This window comes from Oncorhynchus kisutch, linkage group LG19 (assembly GCF_002021735.2).
Source record: "Oncorhynchus kisutch isolate 150728-3 linkage group LG19, Okis_V2, whole genome shotgun sequence".
Taxonomy (NCBI): Eukaryota; Metazoa; Chordata; class Actinopteri; order Salmoniformes; family Salmonidae; genus Oncorhynchus; species Oncorhynchus kisutch.
The window spans coordinates 39,910,841-39,936,149 of NC_034192.2; the positions used below are offsets into that span (position 1 = coordinate 39,910,841).

Genomic DNA, 25,309 nt, shown 5'->3' on the forward strand with positions numbered 1-25,309 from the left:
CACAGGAACCTAATTTACAGGTGTAATGTAACTACATATCATCCCCTTGTGAAAACTGCACAACATTGCACTGTATGACCACGCCATTTTATTTGAATAGGTATGTGTAGCTAGCGGAGCACACCTGTACTGCATTAGCTTGTTGATTGTACAGTTAGCTACAGGCTTCTGATTCGTGGTATTGAATAAACTATTCTTATTCAGGGCAGTTTACTTCACAGCAAGGTTATTGTGGAGGTCCTCTATGCAAGTGAAGTGTGCTGTGTTGGTTTGCAGTGCCTACTATGCAATATACCACCATCTAGTGTTTGAAAAGGTACTTACATCTATGGGGCGTCTTGCTTTGGGCCACCTTGCGTCACAAGTTTGTCGATTCTCTCTCTCTCTCTCTCTCTCTCTCTCTCTCTCTCTCTCTCTCTCTCTCTCTCTCTCTCTCACTCACTCACTCACTCCCTCACACACACACACACACACACAGATATGTTGAAGCTTGAGTCTTTGAGAATACATTTTAAAAAGCATAGATGGCTCTACTATCATTGCTGTGCATCGTTGTCGCAAGGAAGACCCATTCCACATAACCTGAAACTATTTCACGTGTCCAATTCACTCATGTAAAGAAACTGAGAGAGGGAAGGTTTGAATACAAGCATCTTGTTTGTTTTCAAATCTAAAGTGTGCCGTTTAATTTGTAATACAAACATACTGGCTATGTACTGTCTGTTGCTAATGTTTACCACACTTTATGTACATGCCAAATGTGTGTAAAACCATAGCGCCACTTAAAGCCACAATCTCTATGAGCAAAGTGCAATGGTCTCACCTTTCATAACCTAAAATGTAAGAATGTATCAATGCGTTGTTTGTTTTATTTGTAATTTGAGGGAATTGTAAACCAACAATATATATCTGAACTTGTTGATTTCATGGACTTTCAAGCCTTGCATCCATGGTCCATGTATAAATGACCATAAATGACATTTCCCAATGATGCAGCTTCTGTTTCAAATCAAGTCGGGGGTTCCAATGGGCTGAAACACAGACTGCAGTGTAGCTTTATTATTCATTGTGATCCAGAAAGGCATTTTTTTCCCAGGCTTGTATAAGGCTGACACCTTGTGGATCTCAATTACACTACAGTAGGTTTACTCCGCGTTTCCTGTAAATCCAATGATGATGCTTATCAAACAGCTCCAGGTGGTGCTAAAGTACTAGCAATTTTACTATATCGTCACATCGTGAAACCCCCAAACAGCAAGGCACACCATTGCAATTACAGCTGTTTACTGAACGAAACCGTAGTTTCACTCAATGGGCTTCATTGTTATGGGAAACGTATGTTTACATTGCCAAAGCAAATGGAATAGACAATAAACAAAAGGAAAATAAACAAGGGAAATAAACAATCAGTAAACCTTATGTTACACTAACTTAAAAATCGTTTAGACATTTAAAATGTCATATAATTGTCTATGTACGGTGTTGTATCAATGTGCAAGTCGTTGAAGTATGAAAGGGAAAATAAATAGACAGATAAATATAGGTTGTATTTACAATTGAGTTTTTGTTCCAGTGGTTACCCTCTTCTCATGGCAACGTGCCACAAATCTTGTACTGTGACTGCAGTATTTCACCTAACAGATATGGGAGTTTATTCATGTTTCATCTCTCTCTATCTCTATCTCTCTCAGTTCATTTTGAAGGGGCTTTATTGGCATGGGAAACACATGTTTTACACTGTCAAAGCAAGTGAAATAGAAAAGAAACAGAAGTGAAATAAAGAAGAAAAACAAATGTATAGTAAACATTACACTCACAAATGTTCCAGAAGAATAATGACATTTCTAATGTCTTATTATATCCATATACAGTGTTGTAATGATGTGCATAAACTTAAAGTACAAAAGGGAAAATAAATATAGGTTGTATTTACAATGGTGTTTGTTCTTCACACTTTTCTTGTGGCAACAGGTCATAAATATTGCTACTGTCATTGCACACTGTGGTATTTCAACCAATATATACATTGGAGTTTATTAAAATTTGATTTGTTTTTGAATTCTTTGTGAGTCTGTGTAACGTGAGGGAAATATGTGTCTCTAATATGGCCATACATTTGGCAGGATGTTAGGAAGTGCAGCTCAGTTTCCACCTCATTTGTGGGCAGTGTACACATAGCCTGTCTTCTCTTGAGAGCCAGGTCTGCCTTCGGTGGCCTTTCTCAATAGCAAGGCTATGCACACTGAGTCTGTACATAGTCAAAGATGTCCTTAATTTTGGGTCAGTCACAGTAGTCAGGTATTCTGACACTGTGTACTCTCTGTTTAGGGCCAAATAGCATTCTAGTTTGCTCAGTTTTTTGGGTAAATTCTTTCCAATGTGTCAAGTAAATATCTTTTTGTTTTTTCATGATTTGGTTGTCTCCTCTGTCTCTCACTCTGCATGCATATGTGTTCTTCAACTATCAGCCTGTAGGGGGCACTATTGAGACACATTTCAGTCTTGGCCATGCGGCCTCACATCTTAATGAAACCCCTGGTGTGGACTGTAACTGTTACAGCCAGGCCTGCTATCCAACTGGGAGTGGTATAAAAGCAGTTGTGCAGGAAGCTTCTGCAATTTCCTCCCACTTGCGTCACAAACGCATTACTGTGCATCTCACCCAAACCACAACCACATGGGAGCTCAATGAAGCTCTGGAATTTTCCGACTGCCAAAACACAAACAGAGACTAACTAGGAACCTCCTGAATCTGAATGTATTTCAACTTTTATTGTATAAGGTTAGGGATTTGGAGAGTAAAGTCATATTTTTGCAGCAACACCTAGTTGCCTATGGATCCTTGAGAACTGACAGCAAATGGCAATGTCAGTTCTTAAATCAATGACAGTATAAATGGGAATCATATTATGAGTTTTTCCACAGCTACAGGCTTATACTGTGTAACTCTTTGTGTCTATGTTTTTGGTATGCACAATAACAACAACAACAAAGCCGACAGAAAGACATTTCTGTAATATACGGTTGTCCTATGTGGTCCCTTCATGTGGTTAACAGATGCTTCTCTGCCTGGATATACTAGCTCCCATAGGAATCTCCTTTAGCTTTACACATCATGACAGTAGCACTTCCACGGTAGCATAAGTGATTTATTTTCTGTTACTTTACTTTTACAGATCCAATCCCCCCCCCCCCGGCTTTCCATTCCTCAGCAAAATAGAATGAGAAAAGAACTTAACACCAGAATATTGGCTATCACAGTAAGACAACAACAACCTCAGGCCAATTGTAATGAAAGTTGCTGTTCTGGTCGGATGCAATTTTGGCTTACAGTGTATGCATTGAATTAATCCACCAAGAGTACTACTCTGTAAACATGGGCCAAAGTATATTATCAACCCTGCTTTCTACATCCTGCCAAGTGTGTTCATTCTATTGGCAAGGGGATAGTGTGCTTGCCTTGCAAGTGCATGGTGTCAAGTTGGTGTTGTGCTCCTCCCCAAATTTGCAGAATTGGTTTGAAAAATAGGAATGGCATTACAGGTTAGAGGCACACCCAGGTATGAAAGGTGCAAGAAGGGGCTTGAAAATGTAAGCATGGGTGTGCTTTGTGAATTGTATTCAGTACATATAATAAGATGGTAAATAGCACTAAAGTGCCAATAATAATCAAACCAATCGGTTAGATAATAGAAAGTAACGACCACAATGCACTTTCAATCTTAACAACCTCAACAATGACCACATGAATGTGTCTTGTAAAAGTCCTATATTTATGAATGATGTCTAACATGAACATGCTCAAATCTTACACCATCAAATGGCAACTTACTGGAAGACTTCCCACTAATACCCCTCCATATGGGGACTCGTGTTTCTTCGATGATTCATGCATGTCAGGTCCACGGGAAGCTGGGGAAAGCAATATGTTGGATGCACTTAACCGTCCTCCCTGGAATGGTTTTCAGGCTCTTCCTGTCTAATATGCTCTACACAAAGTCCCCAGGTGACGAGAGGCAGCATCCTTAGGAAGAATGATTCTGAGAAAGGGGGGGCGGGGAGGAAGCCAATAAGTGTGACACCTTGCCCTGTAAGCAATTATCCATCTTCAATAATGTTATCACGTAGAAAATGACAGAGGGGGATATGAAGGCCCATGGGGCCAATGAACAGTGTGAGTGTGTCCTTTTAGCCCAAGCTAACAGCAACAGCTGAGTCGATTCGCCCCAGCACTCTGTAATAGAAATAGTGACCCATGTTTATTCAGCATTGTATGATAGAGGTCAGGGCTATACAAGTAGTGTCCAGAGAGTTGCAGGTTCATGTTCCAGGTGGGAGCGTCTGGTATAGAAATCCCCAGCTCAATTATGGTTGGTATTGTGAGGTAGGTAGTATTAATCATAGATGATATAGAAATAGAAGTGAATTTATTTGGACATAGTCATCTATCCTTGAGATATGTGAATTCAGATTTATTGGTGAAGTTCTTTAATTTACATTTCTACATATGATGCAGTCTGCAGTAGGCTATTATGTTAGGCCCAAGTCCTAACTTCAGCTAAGGCTGAGATTCAATCTGAATCCCTACTTGACATTTAATGGTAAATTACAATTGAGCCGACATCAGCGTTGACATTGAATGCAATCTCTGCCAACGCGGTAACATTGCCTTTAAAGACGCTTTGTCTACAAGCATGATCGGATTGAATCCCAACACGAGTACCTCTATTAAATCTTCTGTAAATTATGCATTGATGTCAATGGGAGATTTGTGAGGAAATGTGATATGTGAGCATACTGTTACATAATTAGAGGTCTTCTCTACAGTAACAACCCAGTATACACAACCAAAAGATTCATTATTCACCTCAAAAAACTAGTGGATGGCCACTACTGACTGAGAAGTCTTTACAGTAGGCCTGTAGTGTAAGTGCCAAATTATGGCACTAATAAGTATTATTTGTTTACTGTTTGGCATCTAACATAACACATACAGTCATAATATGAACCCAGTCCATCTACTGTTATTCCTCCTCATACCATGTACAAAAACTATTATCTGTATAATATAGGCTTACAGTATGATATTGACAGACAGCCATTTCCCATCATAAAATCATGTTAGAAATTCACCCCATAAATGGAGGAACTAACTAGATTAATCAAATCGTGTTGGCAGCACAGCTAATGGGGTGGGGCAGCATGGGAATAGGGCCTGGAATGGCAGCCATGTTTGTCTGAAATGATCCCCTCCAGGCTTTTCCCCACCACTGTTCTCCGAGAGATAAATCCCTGTTGCACTTGGTATCCATCCATTTTTAATGCAGGGCCCCAGCTGGAGAATGAGAGGGAGGGAGAAAGGAAGAGGAGAGGGCTGAGAGGTGTGGATGGCTGTGCCCAAGGCCTCAACACAGCACCCGAGTGTTTAGTGTATACTGTCTGTCTGAATCCCCCTTTCTCAAAACAGGTCCAGAAGTTATGGACTGCTGGCTGCTGCCATTCCAGAGATAGCAGACATAGAGGCTAGGAGAGGGGGGCATTATTCAATAGACTTCAGAGCAAACAATGATCTGTGTTGAGTAGGAAGGCACACTGGCCTAGACATTCCAGGGTGGGCAGCCTTCATGAACAACGGGCAAGTGCTTGGAACAACCATGGGGCTTTGTTCCTCCAGCTGAGGTGGCTCTCATGCAGAGAGACTTTAACTTCTAGAGCGGAGGAAGACCACTCCCTCCCTCTGTTGAAGTATGGACTTTAATGTTCTGTAGGCGGAGCCAATGACAGAGAGCCAAGAATGATATGTGCAATCTTTCATGGTATGGTCTAGCCTACATTTAATATCTGACAATGGCAATGAGATACTGTTCATGTAAACTGGTGAACGAGGTCTGTGTCTATCAAGTTGATCAATAACATCAAGGCATCAGTTATAATATTTGATAAGCTATTTATTAATGTAATTAATTCATATAGTATTATTCTGCACAGGCAGCATACAGGGATTAGTTCATTCATATAGTATTATTCTGCACACAAGGCATATAGGGAAATTGTGGTAAAATATTAATAACAAAGATCAACAGTGTTTCTTTTTTCTCATTTCATTTAATCAAAAACCTCTGTTACAAGTGGCAAATTGTCAACTGTTTTCAATATATCCCATTCTCTTGCAAACAACCCCAAGAATGTAACATTGAACACGTAAACTGTTAAAGTAGGGATAACACTATATACAGACAATCACGTTTTGGTGAAGAATGAGAAGAGCTTATTGGAAATACACTTTTGTCATGTTTGAATGCAGCAAAAGAAAAATACAATTATGTTATACAAAGATCAAAAATACTATTCAAACCCTTATTATAAATGGCAGCACTATATTAATAAACTGCAGTTGACATTTTACATGTAAGTACAAAATCCTGTTGAGGTAGTACCCTCTGAAGTCACTTGAAATGCTAAAATACTGAATAAACGTAAGTCAACTTTATATACAATACAGCAAATCTCTCTTCCTCATTTCAGTTCATTAAAATTGTATAATCCTTTGGTTAACATAACTGTCAGAAATGTGCAGTCTCACAAGTGACAACTTTCCATCTTTCCATCTTACATTCACAATAATTTTGCATCTTTTTGGATTTATTCAGGGAAATAATGCAAAAGGGGGCTAATACATTGTTTTTAGAAAGGCTTGTTTAATAACATTCATTTGCGCTATCCCACTATTTCTCAAGGTGAATTGTCCTCCTGACTCTACCATTGCAGAGCACTCCTTGCCTCCCCAGTTCAGTCCTCTGTTGAGGACTTTTTGGGGTAATTGTTGATAAAAGAAAAACTGCATTGAAAAGAAATGCCTACAAGCAATTATATCCAGTGTGTTACCCTCTCGTGGGAATGTAAACATCAAGGGTATATCTTATTGGGGTAATGATTATTCATAAGTCTGGGTGATGTGTGACATGGGCGATGAGTCATTTGGCTTGGCTATTATTGAGTATGAAGTTACCCAGAAAACACCAGGCCATAACAGAGATGTCATTGTCTTGTTTTTTTATGCTACAGATATTACATGTCAACTTCAGAGCAAGTTTGAAACTGTGTTGTGGAGTGGCAGACCGAGGAATGGGCCTCAAAGAGCCATACCTTGTTTTACAGACATCTTGAATGGAAATAGTTTTATTCATGAACATTCTTACCCTTGTTTAATGACAAACATAACTTTGGTTTTCAAAGAGAAAAGAATAGCTAAGCTTACAGTAAAAAGTACTGGTAACATGACAATCACAACCTTCTCACGCCCTCATAAATCAATGTACCCCACGAAACATTCAGCATTTATTCACACATTGTGATTATGAATATAGGTGAATTTAAATGAACACGCAAAGAGCTATACACTATAAGAAGAAAATAAATTCAATGTATAACGAATAAAAACATCTATGTGAATAAAGCAACTATAAAAATATAAGAGATTTTGGAAAAAGCATAAAATCAATATATTGTTTTATTTGTTTATGAAGTCATGTAGCCTAGCCATTAGGACTGGGATATGCTATAGCCGCAATGGAAACAGTCATCTGAAAATTGTTCAGTGCAATTCAATTTAGTTCAATTTATTCTCTAGAATATTTTCATTCGCTTACCACCCACTGCCCTCCCTCCCTTTAATGGTCGCTGGGTTGGTTGATCTTTGGAGAGTGGACAGTACTTAATTGTGTGCGCATTGTCACCATTGGCACTGCAAAGAGGGCAGGTATAAGCCCGAAGAATGGGGCACACCACCCTCCCGTCCGGTGTCTTCAGAACGTGGGAGCCGTACACCTCCTCCGGCGCACCGTTATTCCTGCAGAAGACGCAGATTTTGGGCTCCTGTTTATTCCTTGACGTTGGTTTGCGCATCTTCCTCTCCACTCCGAACAGGTCAAATCCTGCGAAGCTCCCCCCGAAGCCCAAGTCCCGGTCTTGTAGTGGGATGCCACCGATTTGGTTTTGGAATGGACTCAGAATTGAAAAGCGCTCCTTCAAGTCCAGGATGGAGGTAGGCGGGGGGCTCGCGGATGGACAACAGCAGTCCAGGTGTCCGCCTCCACTACTGCCCGAGATTACGCACGCACATTCTGGAGAGTCATCCAAACCCAGGGTTGCTTTCAGGGACTCGGTGATGGAGTTTGGGCTTTGGGGCATCATGTGCTTGTTATTCTTCGTGACCAACGTCGACAGACCCAGATAGTCGTTCCAAAAATTAAAGGTATAGTCATATGGGTTGCGCGCACTCAAATAGTTATGATTGAGAAAATCCATGATTCTTTTTCTCCCTTCTATGCAAAAGCACCAATGTAATCCTCCAGGTTTACAGCCAGAGTTCGTTTCCAGGATGGTTGGTGAACTGGACTGCTCCAGTGTTCTTCTAGTGTATAAACGCTTGTACAACAGGCTTGCTGCTTATAAGGAGACCCGAAAGCTGAAAAGAGGGCGGGGCTCTCTTCTTAAACCAAGTTTATGATCAGGTTGCAGCGCACTCTTTCTCTGCAAGGGTAGGTTTGGAAAGCGGGAAACCGATTCGATAAGGTCCGAACTGGCAGTCGTTTATAAGTTGGAAAACAACCATATTCACACTTTTTTAACGGTTTCACTACGCATCAGTCATATGTGTTTAGAGCTACACCCGTAGCTTTATGACTTGATACAGTAGGGCAGGATCGAGCTACGCAACAAACACATCATTGTTTCTTTGTATAGCCTACGTTGGGGATAGGGAGTTAATTGTGGGTGCGATGTCAAAGCCTACTAAAATAGCTTACATACACATGTTTGTGCGCATTTCTGGTGCACACCTTAACCCTTTCAAGACCATGCATGCATAAAATCCCTTTGTTCCTAGAGCACCCTCTCCACCACAGTGATACAACACTTCCCACCTGACTCTTGTCATATCGCTGAGTTTGGATAATATTGGATAATATTGTTAATAGTAGCCTAATGCCATATCATTTTCTGTCATATGTAGGATTACCTCCTTACTGAAACTCACCATTAACCAAATTATTCCCCACTGCGTCTATTACAATTCAATACTACATATTTGTCACTAATATCATGATTATCCCATTGTAGTAGGCCTACAATGTATTTTGGCGGGGTAGTGGTGGTATCGTAGGTTATACTGCAGAATTACAGGGCTTGTCATAGTTTGTCAGTAGATTTACTTTGGTATTCTCCTTTTAGAGTGTTCCTTCTGTTGCTTTGGTATTGTGAGAAAAACCTCCTCCGACAAGCCACATTGTTCTACATGCTGAGGGCTGAATGAAGGCAAACTGTGTTGCCCTTCAAGCCACTCTCTCCAACCCCCTCCCTGAGTACAGAGCCCTAATGAGCGCAGATAACATAAACTCACATTTATACAGTGGCATAGCCCTGGTCGGTATATGTGAATCCATTCAAGGAACAAAGAGCATAGGATGGGGAGACAGGAGCATATAGGGAAAGTGATGGCTCCGCAAGACATAACTGTCTCAGAATAGAATCTCATGCTTCCTTATAACTGCATTTTATGGGCAGAAAAATAATGAACACTGGTACAGGTGTAAATTGGAAAGTGCATGAGGGGAACAGTGTGAAAATGTCATGGAAGACAGGGTATAATGGAATATATAGGCAGAGCGTATTGGATGCAGGCTAGTGCTCTCACAGGTCTATGATCAGGATGGTATTCTATTGTTGAATCCTCATTCCCTTGTTTACAATAAAAGCAACGTGTCATTTCACTCCTCTGCCACTGGGAGAATGTGTGAGCCCAGTGGATCCTAATTAGGATGACATCATCAAGCTTCTGTGCAATAGAATAACTCTTAACCCCAATAATTCACCCAAGGAGTTTTGATGTTTTTTTGTTTACTGCCGGAAACCTATGATGGATAGAACATATTCTACTTATGAAAATACTGGGGCCATGACATGAGCAAAGCCCCTGCAATGGTTCAACGTATTGTGCATATCATGTAAGCCTAAAAAGAGTGTTTTGTTGTTGCTCTATCAATAGAAAAGTTGTATAACTATCACATCAAACTTAACTTTAAAGTGCATGTAAACATCAGGAATGCAGGAATCTTTCCACAATCAGGCAACTCAGAGTACCATTCTGTAATCTACTGTAACTGCTGCCTGCCTTCTCCATGATTAACAACCTGAGTCTGGAATTCGAGAGCAGGACTCTTTAAACAATGATAGCATATGAGTGACTGCAGTTCTAATTAAAAGTGGAGGGGAGGTTGTTGAAACCCGTCCAATCGGGAGGATTACATCTATTTCAAGGGAATTCATTAGAACTCCATACCTTGCTGTTGACTGAGCTGCAAAGTAATAAAAGAGGAACTAATACTAAGTAGAAATGTTTTCTGAGGCAGGTTTTCCCAGTCACATAAGAGAGGAATGTATTGATCTTGGAGGATCTAACCCCTATACTTGTACCCATTAAGCATAAATAATGTATATTATCCTTTTCCAGTGCAATATAGAGCTAACTCTACAGCATATGAACCCTACAGCATATTAGATACTTGGGTTTTTGCATCTCCACAGTGGAACTAAAATGTTTGTGGGTCATTATTACTTCATGTTGTTGTGACTGAGAAGGAGTAATACTCATCCATTTACATTAAGCAAATGATCTGGCTGTGTTGAGGTAGCATGGGCCTATCAGACAAGGAAGCAACTGAATGATCTATGGCACTAGTATGGGGACTGTGGCTGTAAATTGATTAGGTATTCAAACTGCATAAGAGCTCATCATACAAGCATTTGGGGACCCAGTAACACATTTGCTTTGCAATAAAAAAAGTATTGTTTTGCCCAGTAGTGCAAGTGTGAGCCTTTCCCCGATTACTGATGTGGATTTACATTTCAAAACTCCCATTGATTATGCTGGAGATTAATTATGCAATGTAAATCAATCTGTATATGCCTCTTGCTGAACTTGGAAATATGGTAATGCATGATTTATAAGACCTTTTGCAACAATCTTCCTGTGATTCCCAGATTGCATTTTGATGCAAATGATGTATAATCCTATACCAAATCTATTGTTGAAGTAAGTTGTTCTGGTAAGAGCATCTGCTGAGTCGCCACATTTTAATGTACATTTTGTAGTAATGTATAATTTGATCTATGGGCATTTGTTTGAATTAAGCATATCACATTAAAATGGAAAACTGGGGTAAAACCAAGCCTGCAGATGTACAGTAAATATTTATGGATGTACTGTGTAGGATAATAAATATGCCTGTTTTATCTGGCAGTCTTAGATGATCGTTTGTATGGATGATTGCTAATATGATGCAAAGCACATGGCACGCTGTAAAGAATGAAATGTGAAACGCATATTTATGCATCTCTTCTGGCTGACATAAATAACCTTGATAGTAGCCTCAATAAAGTGTGGTGCTCATCGCGTAGTTTTCCTGTGTACTCTGTCTCAGAGGAAGGGAATTGTCTCCCTTACAGTGGCTTGCGAAATTATTCACCCCCTTGGTATTTTTCCTATTTTGTTGCCTTACAACTTGGAATTGAAATAGATTTCTGGGCGGTTTGTATTATTTGATTTACAGAACATGCCGACCACTTTGAAGATGCAAAATATTTTTTCTTGTGAAACAAACAAGAAATATGACAAAAAAGCTGAAAGGTTGAGCGTACATAACTATTCCCCCCCCCCCCCCAAAAGGAAAAAAAAGTCAATACTTTGTAGAGCCACTTTTTGCAGAAATTACAGCTGCGAGTCTTTTGGGGTTTGTTTCTATAAGCTTGGCACATCTAGCCACTAGAATTTTTGCCCATTCTTCAAGGCAAAACTGCTCCAGCTCCTTCAAGTTGGATGGGTTCCGCTGGTGTACAGCAATCTTTAAGTCATACCACAGATTCTCAATTGGATTGAGGTCTGGGCTTTGAATAGGCCATTCCAAGACATTTAAATGTTTCCCCTTAAACCACTCAAGTGTTGCTTTAGCAGTATGCTTAGGATCATTGTCCTGCTGGAAGGTGAACCTCTGTCCCAGTCTCAAATCTTTGGAAGATTGAAACAAGTTTTCCTCAAGACTTTCCCTGTATTTAACGCCATCCATCATTCCTTAAATTCTGACCAGTTTCACAGTCCCTGCTGCTGAAAAACTTCAGATTGATGAGAGGTGTTGGGTTTGCACCAGACATAGCGTTTTCCTTGATGGCCAAAAGGCTCAATTTTAGTCTCATCTGACCAGAGTACCTTCTTGCATATGGTTGGGTAGTCTCCCACATGCCTTTTGGCAAACACCAAATGTGTTTGCTTATTTCTATCTTTAAGCAATGGCTTTTTTTCTGGCCACTCTGCCGTAAAGCCCAGCTCTGTGGAGTGTACAGCTTAAAGTGGTCCTATGGACAAATACTCCATGGTATGTCATAGTTGAAGTGTACCTATGATGAAAATTACAGGCCTCTCTCATCTTTTTAAGTGGGAGAACTTGCACAATTGGTGGCTGACTAAATACTTTTTTGCCCCACTGTATACTGAGATCATGTGACAGATCATGTGACACTTAGATTGCACACAGGTGGACGTTATTTAACTAATTATGTGACATCTGAAGGTAATTGGTTGCACCAGATCTTATTTAGGGGCTTCATAGCAAAGGGGGTGAATACATAAACACACACCAGTTTTAAAAAATTTAGTTTTAATTTTTTTTTGAAACAAGTTATTTTTTCCATTTCACTTCACCAATTTGGATTATTTTGTGTATGTCCATTGCATGAAATCCAAATAGAAATCAGTTTAAATTACAAGTTGTAATGCAGTAAAATAGGAAAAACGCCAAGGGGGATGAATACTTTTGCAAGGCACTGTATCTGATGGAGCTTTCCCCTCATAGAAGTCATGATCTAAAAATAGTGTCTACACCTGGTCACCAATGTCAGGCATCCCTGAACAGCATTTTCTATGTAGCTGGTTATTCACTTACAGTATACGTTAAGCTCATGAGACTGAGTTGCATAATACAGCATGTAGCTACTTATTGATCACTGTAATGATGTCTAATGGGTTTTCAGGAATAGCTACAAAAATCAATTTGTCATATTGATCATCGTAATGATGATGAATGCTGACTCATTTCTTATGAAAATGTCCTCTCTGTGTGCGCCTGGCCACCTGGGCCTGTAGCTACAGTTTGTTTTCTTGGTTTGTGACAGACTCTGACCAGCACATAACCCTGTTTGTGTCTTGTCATTAATATCCATTAGACTGCTGTCTTTACTTATGCAAATGAGGGCATATTCAGCAAATGTAATTTGGATTTCACTTGACAGATAGCTTAGAGCGTTTGATCAAATATTGAACCGCCAAAATGTATTCAAAATAATGCTTCAGAGCAGTCTACCTTCCAACCCCCCAATTTTGGAATGGCTTCTACTTGACCATGACCTTCCTCTGAATACAATTTTGGTTTGATATTCCTTTGTTCCTCAGAGACACAAGGGTATAGCAAAGGGTTAATGGGAAGCATTTCCATAAAGCAAAGCTTCTGTTTATGCGTTTTTGTTGTCATCCACTGCATTAACAAAATAGTACGCAGTTGTCTTTTGTTCCTTTATTGAATAGCAGGGAAATGGGTTTCCTCATAATTGCATATTAACTCCCCCGATGCCTTTCTATGCAGGCCTGCATAGATAACTGATGGTTTCATTCAATGACTCTTACTCCACCATGCAGCATGGAATAAATGGGACCAATAAGGCAAGCTAGTCGATAAATGAGGCCCTGTCTGCATAGATATAAGGAGGCCCAGAGGTATAGGACAAACAAATGTCACTCAGTGCATTCTAGCAAAGACAAAAGCCCCCCGTTTGACTTAATGGTCTGCTGAGCAACATTACAATGTCGATTCCAGAAACTATGAGCGATGAATGTTGATGCACTTGAGCAGGTTCATTCTCAGTTAATTCATTTTGACCGCAATTTAAACAGGACATATTTGCATGTTTTGTTAAGTTTGGTATTGGAATGGAAGAGCTTAATATAACTAATCTCTGGAGATATTAGTTTGTTTACGGTGGACAAACTTAAAGACCCAGTGCAATCTAAACAATTATTTTCTAATAGTTGCATTAATACAAACAGTATGATTGACCCATTTCTAAAATGGTGTTGAATAATAGGGTTCCATGGGATTGATGTGCTTAAACATCCACTATAACCCTATAACTCTACTGTACTTGAAAGGTACAGTTCACATTGATGTTTTCGGTTCCCAAACATTGCTTTGGTACTGTGGGTAAGTGTTTGGTAAGTGTGACTGAATTACCTCCTGATGCCATCATTCCCCATCTTCAGGTTTTACATTTAAAATATGTAGATTACAGTCTTATTCCCTCATGTGACTTGGAGTTTAAACTCATTTGCCTGTAATGGAGACCATTATTATTCTCATATAGCTAGGAAACTGAATCTGGGCTTGGCAATCAGCAGGAGAATGAATGATAAATGATAAATTACGTAGGCTGGCAATGAGCTGGAAAGGGAAGCATTAATTGCAAATAAGGCTTTAGTAACAGTTTAATTTATGCATTTTCTTTTTAATCTGCCTTTCTAAATAACTTCCCTAAAGATTTTGCCAGCAGCCATATTCATCAGACTGCCTGAGAAAATATGAGTATTGTCTGTTTCATTAGGATCCTCAAAGCAATGTAAAAAATACAGTGTTTTTGCTGTCCTCAGATTACTCCTCGAGAGATATTGCTGTGCACAATAAACACGACATACTGTATGAGCACAACAGTCCCTTTGTTAGCTTAGTGCAGACAGCGAGAGATGCCTACCTGTCTGATGTTCTTTTCATCTCTGCCAGATCAAAATGAAACACAGCTGACCTGTGAGTGCAGGCGGTCACCTGGAGAAGACGCTATATAGCATTGGCTTTGTGGAGCCATCTCATCCTCAACTGACAAGGACGCAGGGTCACCCTGAAGCCGGCTGAATTTCATAGAAGAGGAGAGATTCATTTTTATCAGTTGTAGGTTGTTTAATCCCTCCATCACAAAGCCTACACAATGCTGAATTGTGGCATAGCCAGAAACAGTCATGAAATAGATAAATCAATCTTGTTCAGCTTTGACTCCTTGTATTAGATGGGATCTAAACACTGTAACAATATAAACTATCTGTTGATGTTAACCAAACCTATTCTATCTGAAAAGCATTCTATGGATGTCCGATGTGTTGGTTCGTTTTGGATTAATTCTATATGACCAAATGCATATGCACACACACGCAAACAGAAAAATTGATTTTCTATTTTTTTCTGGTAATCGATAGTTCCTTGGTGGATATGATGAGCTGCTACATGTGCATCACTGGGATGTTTAGCTAATTAGCATCATTATCCACCTCAGTGAGCATGTCACCTTTACCATTAGCATCAATGACATCATTAGTGCATTGATAACCCTGGTGATTGATTGAAATATGAACACAGTTCAGTGTGTGTGAGTTGGTACAGTACAGTGAATGGGTACAGTACATTTCAACAAAGCAATAGGGATATGCTCAGAGCACTGATCAGGGTGGATATTAGGTCTCCACCATGATTCTTTAAAAAAATTCAATCCTGGTCTCTGCGTGAGCACTGGACAGTGCTTGATTTAGACTGAAATAGGTTCCGCTACTAATTTTGGGTGCTGGTATTGTTGGTGTCGGAGGTCCACAATACTTTTGAGATAACATTTTATAAGAGGAACAGGAGCTCAAGCAGTAGAACATTTAAGGTGCTGGTACTCAGCTCCAGTGAGTTCCTGCTCAAGTCGAGCAATGGCAATGGACAAGGATACCTAAGACTGTTTTTCAAATATATTTAGATTTTTTTTTCACACTAACTCCAACAAAAATGTTAATGAGCTATGTGCTCATTAACAAGGGCTTATGCATCTTCATGCAATGGTTTAGTCTTTACTGGGTAAACCCTTTACATTAGCATCTGAAAATGACTAATTTGGTTGAGAATCAACTGGTCCAACTCTTTCTAGAAAGGCTACTGGCCCAGATGACAAAGCAGAAGTATCCGATTCTGACCAGAACCTGCCGGGAGGTGGAATTTGATCCACTGTGCTGTCATGGGCACAGTTCTCAGGGCAGATCCTTTCCATGTGAAAAGCAGCTGCGTTTTACAATCGAGGGGATTTCAAAGGAGCCGCGCCAAGCTCCTGCCTCTCAGTCGGAGCCACCTTTCCGGCCTGACCAAAATCTTTAGACCTGAAAGTTCACCGTAGGGGTTTTGTCGCCCGGTGAGCCGTTTCACATTCGATTGGCCGCTAAGACGCTGACAAAGGTGCGGCGATGACAAGACTTGTTAAGTAAATTTCAGTCATTTCAGTCATAAATGGTTTCTAATAGAGATTACATTGGGGAAAGGTCAAAGGCTTAGAGTGAGACATGGGAGATTAGTCATAGTTGTATGTTTTAATGATCTGTACTGGGTCCTTTATAAGACCTGAAAGAATGTTTGGGCTAAAATTGGGAGGTGCGAGGTACTGTATGTGATTTACCTGAGAAGTTGTGAGACAGGAAAGAGATCTTGTCACATCAGATTTCAGGTAAAATGTAATGGTATTGGACTTAGCAACAGCAGCATGGTCTGTCAGTAGCCCCGTTTATAAATGGTGCTAACACGGATCCTTTGTCCTGATCTTGTCTACATTCTGATTGTGCCCACATTTCCACAATAAAATGTGTCTATCTGTCCACTGTGTCTGCATTGTGACCAGATTTCCTGGTCCCTACCTTTATGCTAATTATATCACAGCTGTTCTTTCGAAATACTATATTTATTTATTGTAAGACACATATTGATGTAATCAGTCAATGGTGCCATCTGTCAGTGATTTTAGAGGGCGTAATAATTGTGATTAAAATGGTTTCTCTGTCCAGATCTGTCTACACTTCTAAGATATCCAGACACAATGCGTGTCTGACTACCTCTGGAGGTGGTCAGGAAAACCTGATCACAATCAGGTCACAATGTTTCTTTTGATTGTCTACACCTGTCTAAAAATGTGGGTACAATCAATCAGAATGTGGGCGAGATCAGGACAAAGGACTTTAGAACTAGGTGTAAACGGGTCTAGTATGAATACCAGGAAAAATAGATATTGTAATACGAAATAGCACGACCCCTCTGCCCACAAGCAAATATCAATGGATGGTAAGCAGCTATGAGCAAAACAGTGGAGTTTTAGATGTGAACAAATTATTAGTTTAATCCTTTTTATTGGGTCAATGTCTTGATCATCATTCCCTTCCAACCCTTAAATCAATGATGTTGTTTCAGCAAGTTTTATCATGATACAACATACTTATGTGAAAGACATAAATCTTTGTAAAGGTTACCTTTTACCAAAAACCTTTTTACTTTTTAAGTTGAGAATGTGGTTCAGTTTACCTTTACCCCAAAAAGGGAAGCAGCATGCCTTTTCAAAGAGGACTCAGGCATTCCTTTTGTAACCATTTTAATGATTACTGCCTCTATGGTCAAGAGGTGGTTGACGAATGGACTAATTCTGTAGGATTAGTCTTCGGTGGTTTGATCCAGTCAGCCAAACAAACGTGACCTCTGAGCGCTGGTCTACACAGTTCAAACCATACAGTCCGCCTCGTGGGGGTTTCAGTCAATGGATTAGCCAGGGTCAACCATAGCCCTTTGAAATGATTTGACTGACTTCGAAAGACTTGTTGAACCAAATTCACCAGAAGAACACTGAAAAAAGTTACGCCTGGCTAGACAAAGCCAGAGGCAAGAGGGATGTATCGCCTAGTTGTCATTCCACATGTGTTTTGGGGACTTCTCCTCTTGTATACCTCAGCTATACCCTAGAACCCATAAAGAATGATATGGATATGCAAGACCTGTATTACACAACACATGGGGCTTCAGCTGTGTCAGGTGGCCTTTTGTTCAGCTCTAGGATCAGTTCTGCCAGAGTGCTCTGCCAAATAAACAGTGGATGTTCCACAGAATGGTCTGCTCCACCAGCTCAAATGACATCCTGCCATGAGACAGACAGCTTTTTGGTGGGGATGCCTGAGGCAAGATTGTACTAACCTTGAATCCATTACCTCACCTTAGTGACCAAGTTGAGCCTATTGAGCTCTAATAAAAATGGTAAAAAAGATGGAATACATAAGGTGAATGTAGAATGGTTAAATTTTGCAAGCTGAGTAAAGCGGTTTGTCGGGAGATGCATTCTGCTGTAGAATGCAATGTAATTGAATGTACCACATGAGAAGCAATTTACATTTCAATGTAAGAACTCCAAAAGAAAAAAGTAGACAGAAGGGAAATTAATTCAATACTATACACACGTCAGACTAAAGCCTGTTCCCTCATCTTGTGTACTGCATTGAGAAGTAGCTCCTCTATGCGCCTCAGAATGTATGTTCAAGATGCGCCGTTAGATTACTCCATTTTGGGAATTTAGATTTTACTCAGAGATGTTTTATACATTGTGTCGAGCAGGCTTGACAGAGGCAATTTCCCAGTTTCTTTACTCGTCCAATCTGCTTCTAACTAGCTGGTCTAATGCAGCACCAGATGGGTCCCGTTCTCCCTGATGCCAGAAAAACCCAAACCGCATAAATTAAATCAAATCAAATCAAATTTTATTTGGGAATTTTGATTTTACTCCCAAATGTATCAATGTGCTTTAAAACTCTTCTAAAGGACAATATACAATTAAAATGTTACATTGCTGAAGAAATTTTGCTCATGGGCTAAAATGATTGCATATTAGCATTGATGTTTGAGATGATCATTGATTCCTTAATCACCCCAGTCCATCTAATGCTGTCCTAGATACATGCAGTATGCAGAAACTATCATTTTTTTTGTTTAAATCTGAGTAGGATTTTGGCTCTTCATACTTACCTCTTACCTAAGGGCTATCCAATATTTGTTCATCGCAAACTGCTCTCCAAATTCATAAATGTTCCTAAAATGTAAGGCAGGTGGTCAATTCATAATACATAGTTTGGGGCCACTATTTTTCCATCCATGAAATACATCTCAATAAAAAAAAGGGTGCACAGTGATTAAAATACAGCTTGGCTGATACATTTATTAGCTCATACATATGCATGATATGGCTAAACAGTCTCCGCTGTTTGCATTAGGAGATTAATCACAAGTGACAGCAGAGGGAACATTCAGGGCAGGAACCGGAGGAGCCAAGATGGACCCTGACCTATATGTACCTACATGGTAGCTAGCTGGCCAGGTTATTCGATACCATTCAGGTGTCTTGTGAGCGTAAGATGGTCATCACACGTTTCTCCTCAAAATTAGCCCCCAAGGTACTGAGGTGTAAAAAGTAGCAACTAGCTAGCTAGAAGCAGTAACACGTCCTGTTCCAAAGCATAGCCGATATGTGGGTTGCAAAACATAATGTTAGTGCAGTGTCTTCAACATGTTGTTCTTCCTTTCCAGAATATACATAGGCCTATGCTCCAAAGTTATGAAATGAGTAATTGGCAGCAGGAAAAGGTTGATTTGTCCTTGCTTTGAATGATTTTTGGAATTCATTTCTGAACACAGTGTAGTGTAACACGGATCAAAATGATTCTAGCCCAAGGATCCCAGAGCACTACTGACAGAAATAATCCCAACTATTCCTGAATCTTCAGCTTAATGTCGAAGACTAAGAGGATAATGAAACATAAAATATTGCTGGGACACATACTGACATCTTTTCCTGGAATAAACAGACAATTTTCCAAGCAATGTTATTTGTTGATACTGACTTGAATGCTAAGCATAGACATGCACATACAGAAATGTAGGTTGCATTTCTGTTGGTACAGCTCATGCTGTTAAAGGGATACTTCAGGATTTTGGCAATGAGGCCCTTAATCTACTTCCCCAGAGTCAGATGAACTCGTGGATACCATTTGTATGTCTCTGCGTGCAATTGCTGGCTAGCGTTAGCGCTATATACCCATTGTATATAGCCTCACTATTCTTATTTTACTGTTACTCTTTAATTATTTGTTACTTTATTTCGTTTTTTTTAGGTATTTTTTTAAACTGCATTGTTGGTTAAGGGCTTGTAAGTAAGCATTTCACTGTAAGGTTGAATATCTGTTGGATTCGGCGCATGTGACAAATATAATTTGATTTGATTTGATTTACTGAAATTCTATGGATATCTGCTAGCATGCTAGCAGATACCCATAGACTTCAAGTCATTGCGCTAACACTAGTTAGCATTGGCTCGCAAAATTACCTCTAAATTCCTTCATACTGGACACAGAGACATAAACATGGTATCCACAAGGTCATCTGACTCAGGGGAAGTAGATTAAGGGTCTCACTGCCAAAATCCCGAAGTATCCCTTTAATATCTGTCTTACACATTTCCTGAATAGAATCTGTAACATCACTCATATTGACAGGGAAATCAGGGAAATTATTTATTGATGTCTATTTCTAGATGGATTCTGGTTTAGGCATCACATTTATCTATTGCTATTGCAGACATGCAATATTAGCAACGCCCTATCGACTGGCAGGTTGTTATCGATCAGCCTATACTATACTATACGAGAGAGAGAGAGAGAGAGAGAGAGAGAGAGAGAGAGAGAGAGAGAGAGAGAGAGAGAGAGTAGCTGAACTTATGTAATACCCAGAGCAGCCCTTAGGCCAGTGGGATATGGATCATATTACACATGGCCAGCATGACCATGAGTTAATCAATCTACTTTTTCATTTTCACCAGGCATCCATATCAGCTGAATCGTAGCCATCATTTTGAAGTCCATCTTTGACCCCCAGTGGCAGTGTTTCTAATCCTGTTTTCATTTGTCATCCTGGGGCCCATACAAGTGCACATAGGTATTAGCCCAGGGGATATATGTATCAAGCATCTCAGAGTAGGAGTGCTGACCAAGGATCAGGTCTCCGCTCTCCATGTTATTTTATTCATTGTGATCCAAAAGGCTAAACTGATCCTAAATCAGCAATCCTATTCACAGACACTTGATGCATATGGCACCAGCTCTATCACTGAGAAATACTGGACCACAGCACACATTACTCTGTCCTTAGCTGCAGGTAAACTCATACTACTCTACAAGTCATCCCTAGCTAAAGGTAAACTAGTACTAGTCTGAGAGTCATCTCTAGCTACAGGTAAAATAGTACTATTCTATAAGGCATCCCTAGCTACAGATACACTAGTACTAGTCTACAAGTCATCCTAGTACTAGTCTACAAGTCATCCCTAGCCACAGGTAAACTAGTACTTCTCTACAAGTCACCTCTAGCTACAGGTAGACTAGTACTAGTCTACAAGTCATCCCTAGCTACAGGTAGACTAGTACTAGCCTACAAGTAATCCCTTAAATGTGAGGTTAAACACAGGTGATAATTGTTCTCTGACCATAGTGACAAAGGACTCCAGTCGAAAACAATCAGGCCTTCAGGGGATTAAACTTCAAACAGAATCAGCGAGGCAGCCAAGGATGACAGTGTTGAGTAGCAACTCTCTCTTGTTAAAGGGAGAAAATGAATCGAGCTCCAGGGGAAACTCCAGCATGGCAGCTCAGGTTACACATCTTATACGTTGCACTAAAATAGATTTGTATAGTCAGCTAAATGGTTTATGCCTTTTTAAAGGATGAAGAGTTGACTTTTACACATTTGTGATTTCCCTAACATATTGCCTTCTGTTGTTGATCCCTCAATGCAATTGCATTAAGCACAGTATGAGTTAAAATGTGTAGCTTTTGGTCAATTTAGAGAAATCAATTGTAGAGGGCCCTGACCACCCACCATTGCCTTCCCCTGTAATTTGCAGGTGCCATATGGCTCAGACAATGAATCCAGAAGTTTCATTACTCAAGATTTAATTCCCACTAAGCCCAAGTCCTAACTCTCGCTTGTACTTCATAAAACTCTCAAGTGGTCCATTTCCATTGTTGTTCTGAGGTAAAGGGAGGTGTAAACCTTTCCATTAAGTCTGATTTCCTGTCAGTCTTTTAAAAAGCATGAATAACCAGCCTTAGGCCATTGAAGTTGCTATTTCCTATGGGGCTCCATTTAATCCTAGCAACACTAAACCGACCAAGGGGCCCCTCAATGTCAAGTTCATTGTAGGTGGGACTGGGTGGGTGGGACTATCTCCAGGTCACTCTAAAAATGTAATCTTCACCTGAATGTTAACTTCCTGTGTGCCCCATCAATGCTTCAAACAGTGACACGGTCTAGTGGTTGAGGAAACTCTTTGGTAGCTGGAGTGTTGTGTTTTTAAATCCCATCTGAGGCATTTATACTGTTTTGGGGGTTTTGTTGGAACTGGATTGCCTATAACCCAGTTAAGGATCATCAACAGTTAATCACTACAAATATGTTTATTTTGTATTTGCTGTGAACATAGTGAATAGGCTTTCTGTGCGGTATTCTCAGACAACCATTTGATTGACAGATTTGTCAGATATTTAAATCATTATACAGTGACTCCCATCATGCATTTCACATTCAATGTCACATCTGTGCAATTGAACGTTATCATGTCTCTACGGGTTACTATTTGCATATGTAAATGAGCAAATCTACAGGGGAAGATAAATCATTCAAATTCTGAAAGTAAATGGACAAGAGGAAATCATGTAAAACCAAAATGTGGTCATGCTAGCTATACCATGGTGCTCTATTGAACAAGAAATACAACATCGACCACGGCTACTCAATTTTGCACCTTTGTGAGGTAACGGTTTAATTCTCCAAAATCTTCCACTGCACTAGGTAGCTCTTTGTGTTCTAATGTTCCCTCCATTCAGCCCCTTTGTTTGCTTTGGTGCAGTTGCTGTGGCGACTGAGCCCAAGGCCCCCAATCAATGGGCCATACCATTGACAGGCAGAGGAGAGTGGGAGGGAAGGGGGGAGTTGTGTTGGTGTAGCCCATTTCCCCATCTACAGGCCTTCAATTATCCATGGTAATAATGCTCCCGCTTCTCCACCACCATAAATCTAGACATGGCGGAATGTGTCGCTGACAAAGTGCCCTTGTGATTGCACAGTTCTCTGTGTTATTGTGCTCGAATGCATGTGACAGCAGATAATCCCCTGATACCTTTACAGAGCACACCTCAACCAAAACAATAGGGCTTCCATTCAGGTGAAGTCTTTGTCTTACCCTGTCCTCGTGTTTTCTTACAAAAACATCCGTGGTCGGAATCTCTGAAAGCTTAGACTTTGAAATGTTAACTACCACCTGCCACCACATTTAGCTCTCAAGCAGAAAAAAAACCCCCATTACTGCCAGTCAATTTATTTTGCGCTGCGGCTTCATTTACAGCCTGCTCAAAGATACGCTACTTGCCAGTCTGTAAGCAGTTTTACTAGGACTGCAGTAACATCCTCTGTTTGCGTTTAAACACCGGTATGCACAAGCTGTTTGGGGCCGTATTTTGACACTTGACTTCAAAGGTGCCTGACCTGCCTGTGTTGTGTAACATGACCTGGTCCTCCACCTCTGTGGCCCCGGAACCCGGCCCCCGGAACCCCTTCCGAGCTGTTCATATAACGATGCGCTGATTGACTTGGAGCCCGATGACACATCTCAGACCTTTTGTCAGCTTTTAATCATGTTTCCTCCAGGCTTGCCTCCCGCAGCTTCCGCCAAGAAAATGCTTGAGGTGCAGCTGTTGGAGGAACCTGCAATTTGTTTCAATAAAGCGTGTTGGAGGAGGGGGGTGGTGTGTGTGCGTGCGTGTGAGTAAGCGTGCGTGTGTGTGTGCACATGCGTGCTTGCATGAGTGTGGGTGAGGGGTATTTGCTTGCTTGGTCTTCATGTTGTACAGGGGCTGACTGGAATACTGATGGGTTGCGTGTCTCCCACCAGTGTATTGAAACCCACCTCAAGAGCCCAGATGGATAAAATGGCCATTTGATTTGCACAGGCCCATTGAGAGAAGACAGAGCGCTGGTGGTTTTGGCGCTGGACCACTCAGCATGGTGGCAACATGATTGGTCCCCGAGCGATTTGAACCATTTCCATCTCATTTCACATGTTGTGGTTAATAATGATATGGGAGGTACGATCCCCGAGACAAAGCCTCAGCGTAGAAGGGGAATCCTTTGACGAACCTACAAACACCAAGTGTGATTAGGTTAACTTGCACGTTTATTTGAATATGATGTAAAACATAAAAATAAACAAGTTACAAATAAAGACCACAGTATTCCCTTTGTATACAGAACATAGTCCAGATGTTTTGTCGTCTACAACAAAGCTTGTAAGAGGCCTAAATGTAGCAAAGAAGTGTTTTGTAAATTTGACCAAAATCTTCCACACTTTCATTGCCCTTATTGTTTTTTGGGGGGGTTCCCATTATAGCAGACCTTTCTTTGTTCTCATCAGCTCTGTCACAAATGTCACACTTTAATCTAGCCCTACTATTCTTACAGCCTCTCAAACCCACAGTCTTCCTTTCACTTGACAACACCTTCCGTTTGAATTTAATTTATCTTTGTACTTCCATTCTGAAAGGAGGCTGCTTTGCTGATAAAATAGAGTTGACTTCACATTCATTTAAAATGTGAACTCTTATTCTTCAGCATATTTATTTTGCTCCTGTTTTCAATTCCCTGACCTCGTATATTCAGAGGGGTTATCTAAATGCTAATGTCTCAATGCATTAAACTGAAGGCACAGTTGGTTTCACAGAAGGAGCAACTGACCCCTTTGTGATTGGGGAAAAGAGATGACAAAAACAACCGAGGATTTTATCGAGGGGTTTTAGAAAATAAAATGGGACTCCTCTTCTTCTTCTTCAGTGTTCTGTAGTCTAAACATGCATCGGCATCACAACAAAAGACATGCCATTTAGATTCCTGATGGGATCGAATCTGGTCTTTGTGCTGTGGCGAAATGTTGAAATGCTACATTTTTGTCACGAGACTTTCGATACAGCCAAGCTGCCATGGATTAGGCCTCTGTCACCACACTACTACATCTTCTATGGTTTATGGGTAGTCAGATCTGCCCTACAATAGAACCAGATACATCCGTGTTTGTGTGCGTGTGTGTACTGTTTCCAGAAATGGGAGAAAAACAATCCACATCCACCTTCCTTATACATATGTTTTCCTTTCCTATTCCTTCCTACTGTACATCATTTTTTATTTCCTTTCCTTATACATAAGTGATGCCAATTATGTGAATGTGTGCACGTTTCAACATAGTATACTTCCCGACTGGTCAAATATCCGGCATAACCTCCCTCCTTCAC

At 40.4% G+C, this 25,309-nt stretch overlaps 1 protein-coding gene across 1 annotated transcript; it reads right to left on the reverse strand.

Annotated features, from left to right (window-relative positions):
- Nucleotides 1–6,085: 6,085 nt before the first annotated feature.
- LOC109864817 (nanos homolog 1-like) lies at nucleotides 6,086–8,431 on the reverse strand. Its single transcript, XM_020452785.2, has one exon. It carries the CDS (start codon nucleotides 8,305–8,307, stop codon nucleotides 7,627–7,629), a length of 681 nt encoding a protein of 226 aa, XP_020308374.1. The 5' UTR covers nucleotides 8,308–8,431; the 3' UTR covers nucleotides 6,086–7,626.
- Nucleotides 8,432–25,309: the final 16,878 nt, after the last annotated feature.

Bases quoted from the DNA above. Each gene is read 5' to 3' on its own strand.
- LOC109864817 (XM_020452785.2), bottom strand. From the start codon at position 8,307: ATGGATTTTCTCAATCATAACTATTTGAGTGCGCGCAACCCATATGAC.